Source organism: Euleptes europaea, chromosome 6 (genome assembly GCF_029931775.1).
Source record: "Euleptes europaea isolate rEulEur1 chromosome 6, rEulEur1.hap1, whole genome shotgun sequence".
Lineage (NCBI taxonomy): Eukaryota > Metazoa > Chordata > Lepidosauria > Squamata > Sphaerodactylidae > Euleptes > Euleptes europaea.
The window spans coordinates 75,889,287-75,909,349 of NC_079317.1; the positions used below are offsets into that span (position 1 = coordinate 75,889,287).

At 44.1% G+C, this 20,063-nt stretch overlaps 1 protein-coding gene across 1 annotated transcript; it reads right to left on the bottom strand.

Annotated features, from left to right (window-relative positions):
• Positions 1 to 4,601: 4,601 nt before the first annotated feature.
• Positions 4,602 to 19,267, bottom strand: LIN7C (lin-7 homolog C, crumbs cell polarity complex component). The gene is made up of 5 exons (XM_056851297.1): positions 19,210 to 19,267; positions 11,026 to 11,144; positions 10,562 to 10,633; positions 7,905 to 8,114; positions 4,602 to 4,803 (listed from the first exon to the last, which is right to left on the bottom strand). Exons 1-5 carry the CDS (start codon positions 19,244 to 19,246, stop codon positions 4,648 to 4,650), a joined length of 594 nt encoding a protein of 197 aa, XP_056707275.1. The 5' UTR covers positions 19,247 to 19,267; the 3' UTR covers positions 4,602 to 4,647.
• Positions 19,268 to 20,063: the final 796 nt, after the last annotated feature.

Genomic DNA, 20,063 nt, shown 5'->3' on the forward strand with positions numbered 1-20,063 from the left:
GAGGGGAAGCACTGACTCTCAAAAGTGTATACCCTGAAAATCTTGTTGGTCTAAAAAGGTGCTACTTGGCTGAAATCTAACTAGCCAAGGCGTCTGTGTGATTCCCAGCTATCCTGTTTTGACAGAAAGAGTAAAGCCGTAGCCAGGAGACCAGGTGTCAAGAGCCCATGGCCAGCCCAGCCCCAACCCCACCCTCGGTACCTGAGCTGAGGACAGCCAATGGCCTGACTCACCCATGCGAGGAAGGCTGGGAGAGGGTTGTGGTCGGGGCCCAGGCAGAACCAACACAGCTGAGAACAAGGCTGGGATCCAGGCAGCAACAGGGAGGGGCGTGGTTGGAAGGCAAGGCCAAGCCCGCACTTGGGGAAGGCCAGGATGGGAGAGGCTAAGAGGCAGCCCTGAGCAGCAAGGATGGCCCAAGGCAGGGAGACAGGCAGCAGGGGGGAAAGGCAAGAAAGGTTTCCTTTTTCATTTAGTATCCCAGGTGGAAGGGGATTGGATACAGGCTGGGTGGGGCCAAGGAATGCCATAAAAGGGAAAGTACCACACCTGGCCAGAGAGCAAGCAACAGATTGACCAAACACTGAAAGAGCGAGAACATGAACAATTTACTGGTGGTCCCCGGCCCGAAGGATGTGCAGCTGTCCTCTACAAGGACCAGGGCCTTTACGGCCCCAGGGAATAGTCTTCCCAGTGACATCCGGGCCCTGCGAGACCTTAAGGAGTTCGGTAGGGCCTGTAAAACAGAACTATTCCCCCAGGCCTACAACTGAGGGCAGCCGCAAGTTATCCACTGTTGCTGGCATCCCCATCCTCCCACCCCCCACTCTGCCATCTGTGGGGGTGATCTGCTGTAATCCATTCCCACAGTGGCAACTGGGGTTTTTAGCTGCCAATAAAGGGATGATGATGATGATGAACTGCCATCTTTGTTAATTAATGTTTTTAGTTGATGTCTTATGTGTTTTTAGTGTAACCTGCTCTGAGCCAGGCTTGGCAGGGAATTGAGGGCGGGCTATAAATATGACTATCCCTGACCTGGATGGGCCAGGCTAGCCTGATCTCATCAGATCTCAGAAGCTAAGCAGGGTCAGCCCTGGTTAGTATTTGGATGGGAGACCATCAAGTAATACCAGGGTTGCTGTGCAGAGGAAGGCACTGGCAAACCACCTCGGTTAGTCTCTTGCCATGAAAACCCCAAAAGGGGTCGCCATAAGTCGACTGCGACTTGAAGGCAATTTACACACACACAAATATGACTAAATAAATACATTTGGAAGCGGTAGAGAGCCAGTGTGGGGAAGGAAGAGAACCTGAGTGCCAGAACCCCCTCCTCATCCCAATTCTGAGGTCACTGGGCCAAATGCCCTCTTTTATTGGTGGGATGGCAGAAGGCTGGGTGCTCGTCTCGGGGGGGGGACCTCGCACTGTGGATTACGTGCAAACAGAACAAAGAGCACAAAGTGTTTGCTAATCTTGAGCAAAGTTTCCACTTTAGCAGCAATCTTCCTGCAGTATTGGTTTTATGCTTCAGCAGGCCACTACTATAGGATACCACTACACTTTCTTCTGGCATCTCATTTAACTACAACTAAAGCTGCAGAACAAAGCATGACTTTATGAGGCTGTGAAAAGCAAACCAATTGGGGAGGGGCTGTGGCTCAGTGGTAGAGCATCTGCATGGCATGCAGAAAGTAGCGGGTTCAATCCCTGGCACCTCCAGTTAACGGGACTAGGCAAGTAGGACATGTGAAAGATCCCTGCCTGAGACTCTGGAGAGTCGCTGCCGGTCTGAGTAGACGATACTGACTTTAATGGACCAAGGGTCTGATTCAGTAGAAGGCAGCTCCATGTGTGTACTTTATTGGATCATCTTCAAACTGTATTTTGCAGGAAAAATGAAGACCCCGTAATACATGTAATAATGAGAAAGTCTGAAAACCTTTTTGCTAGATGTAATATAACAACAAGGAACTATGGGACACTCTCACATCAAGAAATATGAAATCCTTTATTCTTATGTTCCTAAAAAAAATCAAGGACCTGTTGAGCAGCAGTAAGTACATGAAGACTACACAGTATTGTCTATCTTTAATCTGTGCTGGTTATTAAATTATTGCATATGTAGACTCACCAATACAATATAGTCACTGCACCCATTCAGTAGTATTTATTTATTTGCTTTCCATCTAGTCTAACTTTACTTTAAAAAACTGGCTTTCAGCCTTGGCTCTGAATCCCATTTAAAAACCTTTGGGTCTATCAAAAAAAGATTAGATCTACATCCAGGTGATTCTGGAGATTGCTCTGGGGCATTAAATGGGTTTTAAACCCCACCCACTGCTTTTGATTTTTTTTACTGCCAGGAATCCAATCTGCTCTGCCTTTTACATTCTTTAGCCCAAAAGGTTTTGGAATAACAGGCCTATGAATTCCAAAAGCCAACATTAAAATATCTCAAAAGCATTTTCCTAAAGCAGCTCTAGCTACTCCCCACTAACTCTTCTTAGAATCAAAAAACACATTGCTATGCCGGTAACATCAGGTGAGCTAATTTTATAATCTTTACTTCAATCCTATTTCCATCTTTAATATAGAAAGTTTCAACACAAATCTAGTATTATACAATTAAATTAAAATATGTCATGATTGGCCTAACCACCTATTTTGGTCTCAATACTTAAATACAAACTGCTTCATAAAAATATACAGCGTAAAATATGATTCTACCAGTTGCTTTCTGCAGCAGGCTGTACACTTAAACCATGCAATTCAGTGCTCAGTCTTTTATCTAAATGACAAAATATTCACATGCGTGTAGGGTTTCAGCCACTACAATCCCATTATTACAGACTCGTGATGTCAAAATGATTTTTTACAACAAGACATCTAGATATGCATAATGTTTATGGTGTCATAAAAAACCCTACTCTTACGACTTTTCATGCTGGAAATATAATTTGACTGCAGGTAGTTCTAGTCAGAGAAGAGAAAGGACATGGTAGCTGTAGCCGCACACTGCCATCTAGTGGACAGTCAAGCTAACGCTAGATATACCAAACCAGTTTACTCAAAGAACACCTTTTAGCTCTTTAAAGGAGAAGTACAACCAGTAATTTAAATCTGAGGCAGGACGTGAAGTGGGGGAGAAAATGGCGAAACTGTGGAATTATTAACTCTGCGTGAATAAAGCATTTTAAAAAGGTCTCCAGGGACCAGCGGGCTCTCCATGTGGTGGTGCTGCCCCGCCCTACCATAGGATAAATGGGATTCTGAGGGCAAGAAAAGTCAAAGTAACAGCCAAGGCTCAGGCAAGGGATGGTACCAATGAGAGACTGGTAGAAGGGAAGGTGACACATTTGAAACAGGTTGTAAAGACCAAGACAAGCTTTGGATCTTACTCTCTTGCCCCTATTTTCAAGGAGGTTCTTATTTCTGAGTCATCAGAAATAGGATCGGTCTGTAAGCTTTATTGACAAATTGCTCAGTACAAGCCCTCCTCGTGAAGGGTAGTAACTCCAAAATTTAGCTTAAAAATAGCAGCATGGCCTCCTTCAGCTCTTGTGCGTATACCTGATCTCTCTCATCACCCAGTCTAAGCCTCTGTAACGGCTCTGGATCAGAATTGGTGCACCCTTTAAATGAAAGTGGTAAGAACTGTCCAGAGCTTAAAAGAACTATATGCACGTTCTGCAATGATGTTCATTAACACACAGTAGCACTGCCCTGCTAAGACAGAGTACTGTTTTTTTGCTCAGTACTCTCTGAAACATTTTAGCTTTTCCATTTCACTGTGGGAACAGCAAACAAGCATACAACGTTTACGCTCTGGGAAGGAACAGCAAACCACAGACAAGCCTGTTTGCAAGAGGTCCTACAAGCAAATACATTCAAAAGTAGTTAACTTACATGAGAAAACGGGCATATAGATTTTTTTTCTCTCCGCACTGACTGCATGATTTACCTTACTGAATATAAATACAGGTACGTCTTCCAATTTCACCAGATGTTCTGTGACTAGTACAAAAGTATATAAATTATAGGAATGATTTGCAGCTACATTTTAGCAAGTCGATTAAGATATTACCATAAGAGACTGCTTGTTACAAATTATTTACAAAAAAGGAACAAAGTGTCCAAGATGTCATTAATCTTATAAAGTTATGATCTAGAACATGCATAGAAATGTGTTCATCAAAAGTACAAATCCTGAACTTAACTACACAGTTGTGAATCACTTCATGTGAGTAACACACACACAGTGCCAAAAGGTTTAAGACAGGCTGCAAATCGGTATCCAAAATAAAGATTTTCTGTTTTAAACAATGTCAAATGGAAAAAAGTCATTAGAAAAAACAGATGCAACCAATGTTGAAAACAGCTTATTAAAATGTACTTTAAAAAGTCTACAAATTTGTTTTGATGGTTACAGGCTTTAATTTTACAAAGATCTGTCAGATCTCAGAAACAGAAATGCCAGTGTAAACTTTTCTTCTCAGGAAGCATTAGAGTGTGATAGAAAAAGAGATCTGTAAAAAGATGGAAGCATTAAAAAATTAACATTTTTTTTTCCAGCACCAGATGAAGTTTCTATGGGTACATCAGACAAGCAAAGGTCATGCTTCTCCGTAGGTTGTATGCGCCGTATTAATTCTGCTGCCTGCGTTTTGCTGATCTCATTTTTTCAAATCGTGACTCCATCTCTTCCAAGACTTTGGGTGTGTATCGGACAACCAGCTTAACTTTTCCTTGAGCCGCTTTCAGCAGTTCTACCGCTTTCTCATGATGCTCCCCTTCAACACTCTGGAATGAATACACACACACACACAAAAGACAATCCTATTAGTAAATACCAACTTCTCATATTGCAGTGCCTTTATTATTCATAGCAATGACCTTAAAACAGATTTCAAATAGTGTGTGCTGGATATAGACCAAAAACGTTTAACAAGCCAAATTTCCTGTTTGCTTTATCGTATCGCTTTCACACAATGGATGGCTTTCATGATTAAAAAGGATAACTATGATAAAACTGCAACTAGCCTCTGTTTTGGTTAATATACAGTGACTTCATAATTAAGCAACATATTTCCATGGGCAGCTATAAAGGTCACTGAACAACAAACTCACTGTTGTACACCCAGAACTTGATCTGCAAAGACCTAGCTGAACTCAAAAGCTTGCACACTGTTAAGTGTCATTGGATTGGTCCTAATAAAGGTGGATAACATGGCTCGTGTTCCTAAGCGTTTTTGGATCCTACTTTTGAACACATGCAGCTGCCTTATACTGAATCAGACCTTTGGTCCGTCAAAGTCAGCATTGTCTACTCAGACCGGCAGCGGCTCTCCAGGGTCTCACACAGAGGTCTTTCACATCACCTACTTGCCTAGTCCCTTTAACTGTAGATGCCGGGGATTGAACCTGGGACCTTCTGCATGCCAAGCAGATGCTCTACCACAGAGCCACAGCTCATCCCCTCCTTTTGAATCAATGCGGCTATGAACACCTTGAGCTCACACCAGTCACTCTCTCTCGGCTTACCCTACTTCACAAGACAGTTACAAGGATAAAATGAGAGAACAGGTACGGTGCCTTGAACTCTCCGGAAGAAAGGCAGGGCACAAATGTTATGGAGAAACATGAATGACTTCTGATCAACAGATTAATCCTCAGTTCTCTTCCACAGTATTAGCTGTGGGGGAAAAAAACACCTTAAAACTGTACTGATGGATCCTGTTCAGAAAAGACTCATTAGTTGCCGGCTACTCTTCCCTTACCATGCTTTGCTTCATTTCCTCAGCCCAGAGCTCGTGTTGTCTTCCTTTGCCTCTTGGGCGTTTAACCCTTTGTCCATCTGGCAAACTGGAGTCTGCTCCCGTGCCTCCCCCCATTAAATTTAAACAAGCCTGCCTCCTCACTGGTTGGGATCCTACTGAAATTTCATTACTTCAAATATTTACATGCAACCTCTCCACAGGCCTGATCAAAGCAGCTCACAAAATAGAGAAAATGCAATAAAGTCATAATTATCAATATTAAAACAAGCTCGTTTTAACGCTGATAATGCTGCACTGTATTTTTACGGATATTTCGTTATCCTTGAAGAACGTGGTTGAGAGGTAGGATACAACTCTCCAATAAATATCCGTCCCCTGACTTTATCAGTACTTAGCCGGGATGTCTAGCAACCTAATGTCCACGATGGAAAACAGTAACTCCCACAGGTGGATGAGCGTTAAGAAGAGCAGAGCTGGGGAAACCCCTCCCACAATGCTGTGTGGAAAACTGGTCATCAGAATCTTATAGGAGAGACTGCTTTGGTTAGCCAAAGCAGATCATGCGGAAAGGCCTTGAGTTGCTGTGACTGAGCTCTTCCAATTGCCACTGGGAGACTAAAGCCAGGAGCAGATGTATTTAAGAAATAAGGAGATACACGTGTAAACAGTATTGTACGAGAAGAACAGCTTCAGTTGGATGCTGTTACGCAGAGGTGATGTTGCATACAGTAGTCAAGGACACACAGCCTAAACCAACCTTTCAGAAAACCTTCTCTATAGTTTCAGCCTTGATTCAGTAAAACAGAGATGTTACCGAATAAACAAACCCCCACAGATACAGGGTGGCATATATGAGGTCAACCCATTTCATTCTCACATCAACCCAGCAAGGTAGGTTAGGTTGGGCGGGAGGAGAATGGGCCAGAGGGTAGAAATTGGGGAAAGGATATGGGAAAATGAAACACTGCACTGCCTTCATTTAAAGCTTTGCAGGAGACAAAATATCTTTGCTCATAGCTGGAATAGTCTGCATTTATACACCCCAAGCAAACCTCTGTAATGATTAGCACAAACTCTGCTGATTGTCATGCTCCTCCCTCAGGCATGGAGTACAACTCCTCATTTTGGAAACTTCAGCTCAAGCTGCAGTTTGATCAGACACCTGCACTTGGAAGCCACAGCAAGCTGGAGTTAAATTTGAGGTTTCCAAACACAGGAGGGGCTGTGGCTCAGTGGTAGAGCATCTGCTTGGCATGCAGGAGGTCCCAGGTTCAATCCCTGGCATCTACAGTTAAGGGACTAGGCAAGTAGGTGATGTGAAAGACCTCCACCTGAGACCCTGGAGAGCCACTGCCAGTCTGAGTAGACAATACTGACTTTGATGGACCAAGGGTCTGATTCAGTATAAGGCAGCTTCATGTGCTCAGGAAGGGAGCAAGCATTCAGACAGAAGTAGCAGCAGGCTTTGTACCAGTCACGAACAACAGTCTGCCTGTTCACTATATGTGAATACAGCCCTATAGAAGAAGAAGAAGAAGAGTTAGTTTTTATAAGCCGACTTTCTCTGCCACTTATGGGAGAATCAAACCGGCTTACAATCACCTTCCCTTCCCCACAACAGACACCCTGTGAGGTAGGTGGAGCTGAGAGAGCTGTGACTGGCCCAAGGTCACCCAGCTGGCTTTGTGTGTAAGCGTGGGGAAACAAATCCAGTTCACCAGATTAGCCTCCGCCGCTCATGTGGAGGAGTGGGGAATCAAACCCAGTTCTCCAGATCAGGCTCCACTGCTCCAAACCACCGCTCTTAACCACGACACCACGCTGGCTCTCTAGTGCTCTTGCTAGCACTGAATCTATAAACCCGTGATCTAATTCTCCTCAGAATATCCAATCCATCTGCCTTGCTAATTCAGAATACTTCCCTCATGGAATACAAGCGTGCCATTAGCACTAGTGAATCAATGTATACACGCAAGTCTAAAAATACATTCCAACATCATTTTTTATCCTGTCATCCTTTGCAAAGAATTGAACCGCATTTTCCCCGCCACCAAGACCAAACAAACAGTGCCCCCAAGTGGCCAGAAGTAGCTACTACAAGTGGAAGTTAAATTCCATCCCTACCACTCCGTTTACAGAAAGAAGCTGGTCTCCACGCTTCAATCCCCCGTGTCTATCAGCAATACCACCTGGGATAATTCGGGATATATAGATTGGAGAATTTTGCTCTTTGCCGCCCATGATGTTGAATCCAAGCCCTTCTTCCGTTTTTGGCAGCTCAACGACTCTGGGGTGGGAATGACCTTCGCTAGCAGCAAAGGCTGCTACAGTGGCCTGGAAAATAGAAATCCTTGTTTTTTTCAAACACTTCGTACTGTCCCTTTTAACCCCAAAGCGTTTCAAAGTATCTTGTTAAAAGCCGGTTCAATTCAATTTCAATTTATTACGGTCATTGACCAGCAAAGCAAACATTCAAGAAATTAACATTGATTTTAAAAAGTAGAATCTAACAATATACCTATTCATAAGATATTCAAAAGAATTAAGGTTTGATTAAAAGGTATAAAAATATAACAATATCTATACTTAAAAAACATTGATTAGAATTAAAATACTGACAATAAAATTGAATATTTACATTAATAGTACCCATTCAGTTACCCGTTCCATTTCCCTTATCGGAGTTAGACCAAGAACTTCTGAGCTTAATACCTAGCCTTGCATACTTGGCGACGTTGTGGGTTGTCTCACTATTCTTGTCTGAAAGTATTATCTTTATTTGTGTGGATCTTTGGCTAGTTGGAAGGCCAGCCGAAATGGGTAACATCAGTTCTTGCCAAAAGTTAAAAGCCTTTTTGCTTTGGCAGAATTTATCTTAATCTCATCACTGCTTTTCAGGAGACATTTTGTACTCTGACTCGGATTATCCAGTTGAAACCACAAACACATACTATAAATGTATTCTTTTCAAGATGCATGAACAGAGGGGAGTGCTTGTTCCCACTGGCATGCGTGTTTAAAGCAAAGACTACAATTAACACACACACATGTGTTAAGACACAATACCATATATTTTTAACTCTGGCACAAGAAAACAAGTACAAACGTTTTATAAAAAGCAGCCCCAAATGGGAGGGCTGTGAATGGTGCTGTGGATTAGTGTGTGTGTGTGTGTGTATAAAGTGCCGTCAAGTCACAGCCAACTTATAGCGACCCTTTTTGGGGGGGTTTTCATGGCAAGAGACTAACAGAGGTGGTTTGCCAGTGCCTTCCTCTGCACAGCAACCCTGGTACTCCTTGGTGGTCTCCCATCCAAATACTAACCAGGGCTGACCCTGCTTAACTTCTGAGATCTGACGAGATCAGGCTAGCCTGAGCCATCCAGGTCAGGGCGTAGATTAGCGTAAATACTGTAAAAAACCCAGGATTTTTGGATCTTCCATCTAATGAGGTGAACTCTGACTCACAAAACTTATTCTGGAATACACTTCATTAGTCTAAAAGGTGCCACTGAGACTCTTTTATTATGCTGCAACAGGCTAATACAACTACCCCTCTGAAATCATTATTAAGGTCAAGCAGCAGGGCCGGTGCTACCATTAAGGCGAACCAGGCGGTCGCCTAGGGCACAGACCTCAGAGGGGTGCAGAACTGGCCTGAGGAGCACATTTTTAAACAGATCCGTTTCTTGGGAAAATGCAACTGCCAATTTTTATTTTTTATTTTAAGAGAAGTACCACAACAGTGCTATGGAAAATAATTATAACATCTTATAAAAAGTTTTGTAGGAATGCTTCAGGCTTTTATTTTTTCTACAAGACATTTGTTTTTGAAAATTGGTTAGCAATGGGAAGACACAAGTAGTTAGCCTTGCTTAGGGCACAAAAAAGACTGGCACTGGCCCTGACTAGTAGTATACCACACCATGCCCTTCACTCCCTTCAAAATCCTCAGAAATCACCTAGGGACAGGCACATTTATGTAACTCTGCATCTGACAACCCCCAAGCTTCTCAGCATATTTGCTCCTCTCTATTTCCAACTTTCAGGGATATCAGCCACTAGACAATATGCTAAGAGTCAAACTACACGTTACGGTGGCCATGTGTCTGACCCGTGTCTGTGGATGCCATTTTGGTGAAGAATCTGGCCATTTAAAAATGTGGCAAGGGCCCAAATCTGATAGGGCCCATGGTGCAGTGAAGCCAGGTGATCTTGGCCCCTCCCCATGCCTTTTCAAGTGCTGAGCTGAGCAGCGGGCCCTATCAGGATTGGGCCCTTGCAGCATTTTGAATGGCCAAATTCTTTCTAAAATGCTGTCGGTGGCCACGGGTTGGACGTGTGGGCCACCGTGACGTCTAGTTTGGCCCTGAGCCCAGGCAAGAATGCCATGTTAGCATCCCATCCGCATGGGGTAAGGAGCTAGCCAAACACTTACTGCTGCTGTGTGAATGTCTTGGTAAAGAACAGCTGCTACCGTGCATGGATTACACACAAGATACACTAGGAGACCTTTTTCTTTTGCGAAGAAATCCTCTTCCCTGCTCCATCTAGAGGCCTACAAGTCTTTCCATTCTTTGTTCTGTATTAATAGCAACACTCTACAAGCAGCCTTCTCATCTGACCCCAATGTTTTTTCTAAATAATAGGTAAATCCTGGTGTACCTGTTAAGACGCACAGTAATACCATTCCTAATTTGAAGCTACCACAGGCCAGAATATTTTCATAAAGCTACCCTGACTATATAAACTTCCTTCCGTCAGCTTGAACTGGGTTCTTACCTTGGCTGTTGCATTAGCTCGTACTTCTGGGCTACTGCTGATGTCCACAGTTTCATACACATGCTCGTATACCTTTAGGAAACAAAATTATTCAGATACATGGCTGCTTTCAGTGCAAGTATGCGTGTGACTAACAGTACAATCCTCAGCAGAGTTACACCGTTCTAAGCCCCTTGACTTTCAACAGATTTAGAAAGGTGTAAATCAGTTTACTGTAAACCGTAAAGCTGTCAAATTAACATTTTTAAACAAACTTGTGGATTGACCGTAACTCTGAGACCAGCCAACCTGGATCCTAGCTGAACTTCTGCAGCTGCTGAACATCTTTCTGCTCAGTAGCTACAACCTTTCTGCAATATGTCCCTTCCCTAAATAAATACATGTATACAACCTGCTTGTGTTATATTTTAAGTCAGGAAATATCTTGTGCCATTCACTTGTGTGTATTCTGAAATAAAACTTACCTCCCTCACTGCGTTACAGAACTCACTTTGAAGGACTCTTTGCAAAGCCTGCAGTTTCTGTGGTGGTACCTCTCCACTCCTTTGTAGCTTTTCCAGCAACTCAATAGCCCGACAAATGTCTGGAGAAAGATAAGAAGGGGGCATAATATGAAGGATGACATTTTACTACTCAATAGCCATTATTAATTTCTATGGCAGTCTTGAACACACATGAACACATGAAGCTGCCTTATACTGAATGAGACCCTTGGTCCATCAAAGTCAGTATTGTCTACTCTGACCGGCAGTGGCTCTACAGGGTCTCAGCGCTGGAAATAGGCTTATGGGTAGAAAAATGGCTTGGCAAGAGGTCTTACATAACAGAACTCTTATTTCTTCTGCTGCATTCCACAGTCAGGATCTATCATTGGATCCAGCATTGAGTTAGCAAGCAATTGCCAAACGTTTTACCACTGGGCAAGGAAGTAATTAAGTCTTCTGTCATTGCTTCTGTTATCCATCAAAAGAACTGAGAAAAAAAATAATATATCCCAATGCTTAGGCTTTGAAGATTAGAAATCAAAACACAAGAGGCTTTGCATGACAAGCAGCAGAGCCAGCAGCTGAGTCCAAGTGTCAGGCTGTCATTCTTGCAAGTATTGTTGACTTCGCCTTGAGTGACTGAGGAACAAAGAATACGACGATGCCCAAAATAAATATGGAATTACTGTAAGTTACTATAATGACTACCAGGAGCTCAGAAAATACATAATAAAGATGTTGACCCTAAATGGGCTTGGACCAGGCATCTGAGGGACCACCTTTGAGCATAGGTGATTGGCAGGTTTATAAGATCAGTCACTGGTGGCCTACTCTGTGTGCCCACATTAAATAAAGAGGAAGAAAAAGAGTTGGTTTTTATATTACAACTTTCTCTAACCACTCAAGGAAGAATCAAACCAGCTTACAGTCGCCTTCCCTTCTCCTCCTCACAACAGACACCCTGTGAGGTAGGTGGGGCTGAGAGAGTGAGACTAGCCCAAGGTCACCCAGGTGGCTTCGTGTGTAGGAGTGGGGAAACAAATCCAGTTCACCAGATTAGCCTCCGCAGCTCACGTGGAGAAGTGGGGAATTAAACCCTGTTCTCCAGATCAGACTCCACCACTCCAAACCACCGTTCGTAACCACTACACCACGCTGGTTCTTTCAGTAGTCTCCCCCCGCCCCCACTTTTAGAACTTCCTGCCCCAGAAACCTGTCTGGCCCTTTCGCTCTTAGCCTTCTAAATATCTGTAAAGACTTCACTTTTATAGAGGGCCTTTGGTGGAAGATCAATCAACATTGTATCCTGCTGACTTTTTCATTGTTGCCTTTATGTTTTACTGCTGTTTTTATGTTATACTCTTTACATTTTTATATTTTAAGCAAGACAATTACTCTTGGGTGATTAACAGCTCATTCCTGAGCCCTGCAGCAGTCAAGGATGGAGTGGCCACGGCACTGCTGTGGAACTACCAATGAGGTTTCCCAGCTGTTGCAAGGATAAAAAAGGTGAAATAATTTTTTTTTTTTGAAAAAGGGGGGGAAGCTCCATTGAAAACAGAGATGCCATGCCAACAAAAAGGTGGCGCAACACCACTGTTGCTTCAGGGGGCGTTCTTGGGCTCAAAGGGGTTTGGAGGCTGCCTAAAGGCAGCTCTGCTCCCTGGACTGCCTCCCGGGACGTTGGCGGAAGGACGCATTAGTGTCCAATGGTCACGCTGCCGCCGTGGACGTCGCAAGCGGCACTATGCCGGCATCCGTGCCAGTTTTTATGGCACAAGTGGCACAGACGCTGGCATAGGGGTCAAGGCACCTCCTAAGCCCATTTGGCCCCCGAGCTCAAGAAAGAGCTGTTGGACTGAATTACTACATCACTTTCTACCAGACATAAACAAAAGTACTTCCATAAAATAAAATGATTAGGACTTAAGCTATCTAACCCATACCATCACAACTACACGGTGAGCATTTTGCAGCGACAACCATTGATGGGGGAGGGGGAGAATGAGCTGTCATTTATAATTGCCATTGAACTCTGCCTACAACAAAATGTTGAGAGAAATTTACAAGTATCATAGAGTTGGAAGGGACCACCAGGGTCATCTAGTCCAACCCCTTACGTAAGTACTTAATTGGGCAAAGTCTGAGATCAGCAGAACTTCTCAGGGGACATTTAAATTTTCAGGGGGAGCATTTGCTACAGCATTTGTAATTATTTAGGTGATTTGCATGCCACCTTTCAACCCTGTCTGGAGCCCCCCCCCAATGTGACTGACAACAGTAATTAAAATAATATTAATGTCTCATTCTTATTGTATCCTATGGATGATTTTATAAAGAGTCAGTCCTTCAGGTACTTTTGACCCAAGCTATTTTGGGATTTAATATTTCTAGACTTTAAAAGAGTCTAGAAACAAACCAGAAGCCAATGTCATAAAGAAGAATAGGTGCTATGTGTTCATTCTGACAGGATCCAGTGAGGACTCTGACGGCTGCATTTTATATTAGCTTCTGAACCATCTTGAAGAACAGCCCCAGGCTTCAAGAACACATTAAGTCTTATTACATTTTTTTACCTTATTCAGTGCACGGCTAAGGGGCTTGGTATTTCACATACGAGTGATTACAAGGCTATTACCACCACTATGATGCATGTTTGGCGGAAATAAGTTAAATGTTCCTTCTAGGGTGTATAGGCCAGGCTGGAAACCTTAGGCAAGTGGCAACGCTAAAGCTAAAGATCCATACAAGCAACATGGCTGATGCTGTTTGACCTCATTCCACAGCTAATAAAGAGGTCAGTAAACACTGCTACCAAGCCTTTTTCGTAGCTGTAAAAAAGGACATTTTAATCAGCTACCAGCTTTTCATTAGAACAGCAGCTCTTCTGTAAAAGTCATTGAGTTAGAGACGTCAGCTCTATAAAAACTTAGATCCATTCTAATCTACTCAGTCATCCATTTCTTCACCAATAACTGTTTTTCAAACAGGGCTTAAGTGACGATATCCTGTATTTTGTATTACAATTCTTCACCATCACTTATGAGTACCACTTATTCTATCTTCCAAACAATCACCTTTTGGAATGGAGACTCTATGACCGTAAGCCACTTTAATTCTTTGAGGTATTTAAGAATGCATATTCTAAATACAAACCAAATGCAAATTTCCAAAATTGAATCATTTCATTCACAGAACTTTATAGATGCCTCTTTACGGATTGCTTCTTTATAGATCGGTTCTCAGTCTACAACAGTCACCCATCGGCAACAGTTTTAGCCCAGACAGCGGACCTTGCTACAAGTCCAAATACCAACGTTATCCCCATACCAACCAGGAAACACTATTAAAGGACCTAATAACATTAGGGTCTCATTTACTTGTTCATCCTCCAAAGCGATATATACCAAAGCTTCTTAAACTGTAGGTTGTGACCCCATGTGGGGTTGTGTAACCGAATGTGAAGGTCACGAAAAAAAATAATTTTAAAATACATTTCTTAATGATTTATTATCAGTAAATGTGTGATTTGTATACCTATTTTATATACCTATATACCTGGGATCCCGTAAACATTTATCAGGCAAAAAGGGGTTGTGAGTGGAACAGCCATTGTGAATAATTGGTTTTTTATACATAATGTTCTCATTGCCATACCCAGGCTGAAATAATCAGCCAACATCATTACTTAAAATCTCAACCATGCAGAAAGGGATACAATAAACAGCCTCAAAAACAATATGACATCATGTCAACTAGGCTGACCAAGGAAGGGCAGCTGTCAGCACAAACAAGTTGGGCTATATATAGGACACTGAGAGACAGCTTTCTATCACAAACTTGTAAGATACTAACCTCAGAACCCCAAAGAAGAATACCAGAAAAAGTTAATATAATAAAGGAATTGCCCACATAAATGCAGCAACAATTCTACATGAAAACACCCCAGAAACCTTAGCCAAGAATCAACATACAGTTTAAGAAGACTTCTTTAGAATTTTCTCCCTGAAAGACAGGTTTTCCACCCTGCATTTTGGATTAACACAGTAACACTGTCTTTTCCCAAAGAACAAAACTACTTTGATAGATTTGTTTTCAAGAGGGACAGAATAACACAATGAAGAAAACTTAACAGTTCACGTGTTGGTTCAGGCATCAAAGCCCTGAAACACATTTTTACTTAGGCAGCACCTTCCTCCATGCAAGATCTTTTTTAAATTTAGTACAAACCAAAGCATTAGATCTTAATTACAAAGAAGTAATCAGGAAACACAAATGTAGTCTTGTTTTCCAAACTAGTACCTATGAAGGCCTTGTCAACTGAAATTTTTTAAAAATGCAAAATTATAACAAAAAAACATCCAGTATTTCCTCCTAGTCTCTATTCAGCTGTTCTCTTCTATACTTGCCTTGACTTGTGAAACTAGATCTAACTCAGTGTTTTGCTAATGGCTTGAATTTAAGCCAACTCCGTTGCAGTAACTTCAGCAGAACTAATAACGCAAACCTATGCAGATAACTTCAGTCTAAACACACTGAAATTGGTGGTCCTACACTGAAATTGGTGGTCCTAACATGCATAGAATTGCACCGTAAGCACTATTAAATCCAACACTCCAGCTTAATTGTTTCGCTGTCTAGTTTCCATTATGCATACAAATACCATGACTTGTGATTCTGCCCATCAGAAGGTAAATCCTTTGTCTTGGAGACACCCCTCCCCCAGGAAAGCACAAGAAATACTCACATCAAGATCAGAGCTGACATATCAATAGTTTGAATTAAAGAAGCTGAAGAGGAGAGTTAAGTTGGGGAAAAAATGACTTGGAAAACAATGTCCCTCTTGGTTTCATATATTAATAATCCCTAGTGTAAATGACAAACTCGGAAAGCACAGGACTTCCTTGTGCACAGGCTCTAGGTCTCATTGAAACTGTGTGCTCTTATGTAGCACACCAGCAAATCCACAAGGCCTACAGATCTATGGCATGCACACTAAGCACATGTGGCTGCTTTGTACAAGTCACAAAATAGTTTAAATAAGCCTGAACACAAGGAAGTTATTCTGCTTTGCCAGCCTGATATTTAAACTGGGCCAAACTCACTGACAGTACAATCCTGAGCAGTTACTCCAGTCTATTCCCACTGATCTCAATGGTCTTAGACTAAAGTAACTCATTCAGAACTTTTACAAGCATTAACTTGTCTGCAGTTTAGTGGTTAGAATGTCAAACTAGGATCTCGGAGTCCCAGGTATGAATCTCCACTCTGTTATGGACATTGACTGGGTGAGGCTGGACCAGTCATTCTCTCTTAGCCTAACCTACGGGGTTGTTGCTGTCAGATAACATGGAAGAGGGGGAAGAAGAAGAGTTGGTTTTTATATGCCAACTTTCTCTACCACTTCAGGGAGAATCAAACCAGCTTACAATCACCTTCCCTTCCCCTCCTCAGAGCAAATTTGCAAATTGAACTACTGCTGTATTACCTGTGATTCAGGAGGAAAACAAGAACAGGCAGCTTCTCTGCTGTGAAAGTTTCCAAATTGCTATTTACAACCGGTATTGGGCCTACAGTCAATTTCTGTTCTCCTACATTACTCCAGCATCACATTTCCGGTTGTTGGAATGTGTTGCATTGTATGTTAAAAAGAAGAAGAGTTGGTTTTTATATGCTGACTTTCTCTACCACCTAAGGGAGAATCAAACCGGCTTACAATCACCTTCCCCTCCCCTCCTCACAACAGACACCCCGTGAGGTAGGCGGAACTGAGAGAGCTGTGACTAGCCCAAGGTCACCCAGCTGGCTTCATGTGTAGAAGTGGGGAAAACAACCCGGTTCACCAGATTAGTATCTGCCGCTCATGTGGAGGAGTGGGGAATCAAACCCGGTTCTCCAGACTAGAATCCACCGCTCCAAACCACCGCTCTTAACCACTACACCACGCTGGCTCATTGGAAACAATGTCATAAATTGCTTCGGGTCCCCGCTAGGGAAAAAAGCAGAGCATAAATCTCTAAATGTCTGTAACACCGTGAAACATGTTTTTGATATTTCCACTTTACAAGAGTGCAGGAGCCAAAGCAAAGGCTTAATGGTTTCCACCAGGACCGGTTCAATAACTTCAAGCAACCTTCAAAAGCATTTCCCAGTAAAATCAGTGCCGTTAATGCTGAACTATCTGCACCTCAGTTTATGATAACGCAAAAGTAAAAGGTTAAAGTCTATAAAAACAGGGGGAGGTGTCATAGTACTGAAAATGAATCTCACTCATTGAACTAAAGTTTGAGAAAAGTATATGCTTTCCTTAAATAAGTGCAAACTCAGAGAAAAGCACCACAGGTCACACACTTTCCCAAGGGAAAGGCTTCTGCCTGAGATCCTGGAGAGCTGTTGCCATTTAGAGTACATAGCTGTGGACTGGACGGGCCAATGGTCTGACCCAGCTTGAGATGGTTTCACATGTTCATAAACTAAAATATATGTCATTCAGAAGATTATAAAAATTACAAGCTACCCACAAATTTGATGCCAATGCTTAAAAATTTGTAAGCTTAAAATCTGCATAGGGTTAGATTTTAAAAAAACAAAACAAAAAACCACAAGTACATATATGCACCAATACAAATTAGTTTTCCATGCGTATCAGTTTTACATAAGAACATAAGAAAAGCCCTGCTGGATCAGACCAAGGCCCATCAAGTCCAGCAGTCTGTTCACACAGTGGCCAACCAGGTGCCTCTAGGAAGCCCCCAAACAAGACAACGGCAGCAGCACCATCCTGCCTGTGTTCCACAGCACCTAATGTAATAGGCAGGCTCCTCTGATCCTGGAGAGAATAGGTACGCATCATGACTAGTATCCATTTTAACTGTGTGTGTCAAGTGCCCTCACGTAGCAGCCGACTTATGGCGACCCCTTTTGGGGTTTTCATGGCAAGAGACTTAACAGAGGTGGTTCGCCAGTGCCTTCCCCTGCACAGCAACTCTGGTATTCCTTGGTGGGCCCCCATCCAAATACTAACCAGGGCTGGCCCATCCATTTTAACTAGCAGTCACGAATACCCCTTTCCTCCACGAACATGTCCACTCCCCTCTTAAAGCCTTCCCAATAAACTCCACCAACCTGTACGTAAACATTTGATTTGAAATGCATTGTTTTCAATCCAGATTTGGAGTTCAGGGTCCAAAGGAATTAGAAGCATTGCTAAATCGTTTCAAAGATGTGCAACGGCTTCAAAAAGCTTAGCGCTGTCCTTTCGCCTTCTTATGAATGCCCGCTCTTGACAAGGGCTGGCTCCGACCCCTGGCAAGGCACAGAAGCGAAACTGGGGAGGAGAGGGTCGTTTTGACAGGAGCGCAGAAAAAGCAAGACACAAAGGCCATTTACGCACGGGGGGGTGGGTGGGTTTCGCCTTGGATTTGCCTCTCTCTCGATGCACATTTTCCCCATCCCAGTGCTCAAAACTCTGCACGGGGGGCTTCGGGTGGAGTTTTGGGAATTCGGATGAGGAAGGCGTGCATCTAGAGCAGAGCCTCCCAACCCGTCCAAGCGCGAGGACCGCTTGCAACATCATCTTTTTCAAATAGGAGGACTACAATTAATGGAGTTTTTAAAAACATCAAAAAAAAAAAAAAACTTGCACGCCCGTCATATGATAGCAGTTGTACTATTCGTATCTGTTCATGTAAAAAATATGCAACGGCAAAAAGATCAACGTGTCAGTGCGCACAGGGACTCGCGGAGCCCCTGCAATATCTCCGCGCCCCCCAGGGGTCCCCAACCCCCCAGGTTGGGAACTCCTGATCTAGAGAGCGGCAAACCCAAGCCCAGACCTCCCGTGCGCAAATGGCGCAAGACGATTAGGAACCGTGGGGAAAGGGAGGCGCGCGCGCATGTGGACAAGCGTGCCAGGGACTGCCCCCTTCGGCCGGGGGGCTTTCCCAGCGCCAGGAGCCGAATGGCCACTCAGGCCAGTCAGTGGGGCCGCCCCAGCCCCAGAAGAGGGGCGGGCGCTGCAGCCTCGGTCGAGCCGGCCCTGGCGCGCGGGTGAGGCGCCTCCCGGCCGGGCAGGCGCGCCGCGCCCCTCTTCTTCTCCGGGGCCGCTTCTGGGCGAGAGCTTTGGGCCCCCGGCCGGCCGGCCGCCCCCCACCCCGCCTTCACCTCTCTCCAGCCGCACAGGCTCCCCCAGCGCCGCCATCTTCGCTCCGGCTCCGCCGCTCCCGGGGAAATGACGCCCGGCGGAGGCGGAGCCGCGGGGAAAAGGACGAGGAAACGCCGAGGGGAGCGCGGGAGCCGCGCGGCCTTTGCGCGCGCTCGGCCGCCGCCCCGCCCCGCCCCGCCCCGCCCCGGGAAGCGCCTCTTCGCCTCCGGGCGCGCAGCCCGCGTTGGCGGAGGCTGGCTCGGAAGAGGGAGGAGGGTTGGGCTTGGGTTGGCCGCGCTCCGGTTGCGCATTTCCCCCCCCCCCATCGGAATTCTCCAAATTCTGCGTGGGGTTTGGAGCTTTGCGAATTTGGCTGGGGGGAATGGGCATTTAGAGAGAGGACAATGTTAAAAACTTCCCCCACCTTTCTTCCTTTCCTGTATCCCCTGATAATTTTAGAAACCAATAAAAATATTTAAAAAAAGAGAGAGAGAGAGGCCAATCCAAGGCTCCGCCATCAACCCAAATAATTCCCAGTGGGTAGCCGCGTGAGTCTGTCTGCAGTGGCAGAAAAGGGCAAGAGTCCAGTAGCAATATTCCCATATTCCTGTTGATAATTCCCAGTGGGTCGCCGTGTTAGTCTGTCTACAGTAGTAGAAAAGGGCAAGAGTCCAGGAGCACCTTAAAGACTAACAAAACTATTTTCTGGCTGCAGTCTCCCTTTCGGTTGATGGGTAGAAAAGGGCAAGAGTCCAGGAGCACCTTAAAGCCTAACAAGAATATTTTCTGGTAGGGTATGAGCTTTCTGAAGAAGTGAGCTCATGAGCTTTCGTGAGCCACAGCTCACTTCTTCAGAAAGCTCATACCCTACCAG

Coding starts and splice junctions, on each gene's coding strand:
- LIN7C (XM_056851297.1), bottom strand. CDS start 19,246: ATGGCGGCGCTGGGGGAGCCTGTGCGGCTGGAGAGAG. Junction 10,634..11,025: donor TCTGTAACGCAGTGAGGGAG/GTAAGTTTTATT, acceptor TGTTTCCTAAAG/GTATACGAGCATGTGTATGA. Junction 8,115..10,561: donor GAGCTAATGCAACAGCCAAG/GTAAGAACCCAG, acceptor TCTATTTTCCAG/GCCACTGTAGCAGCCTTTGC.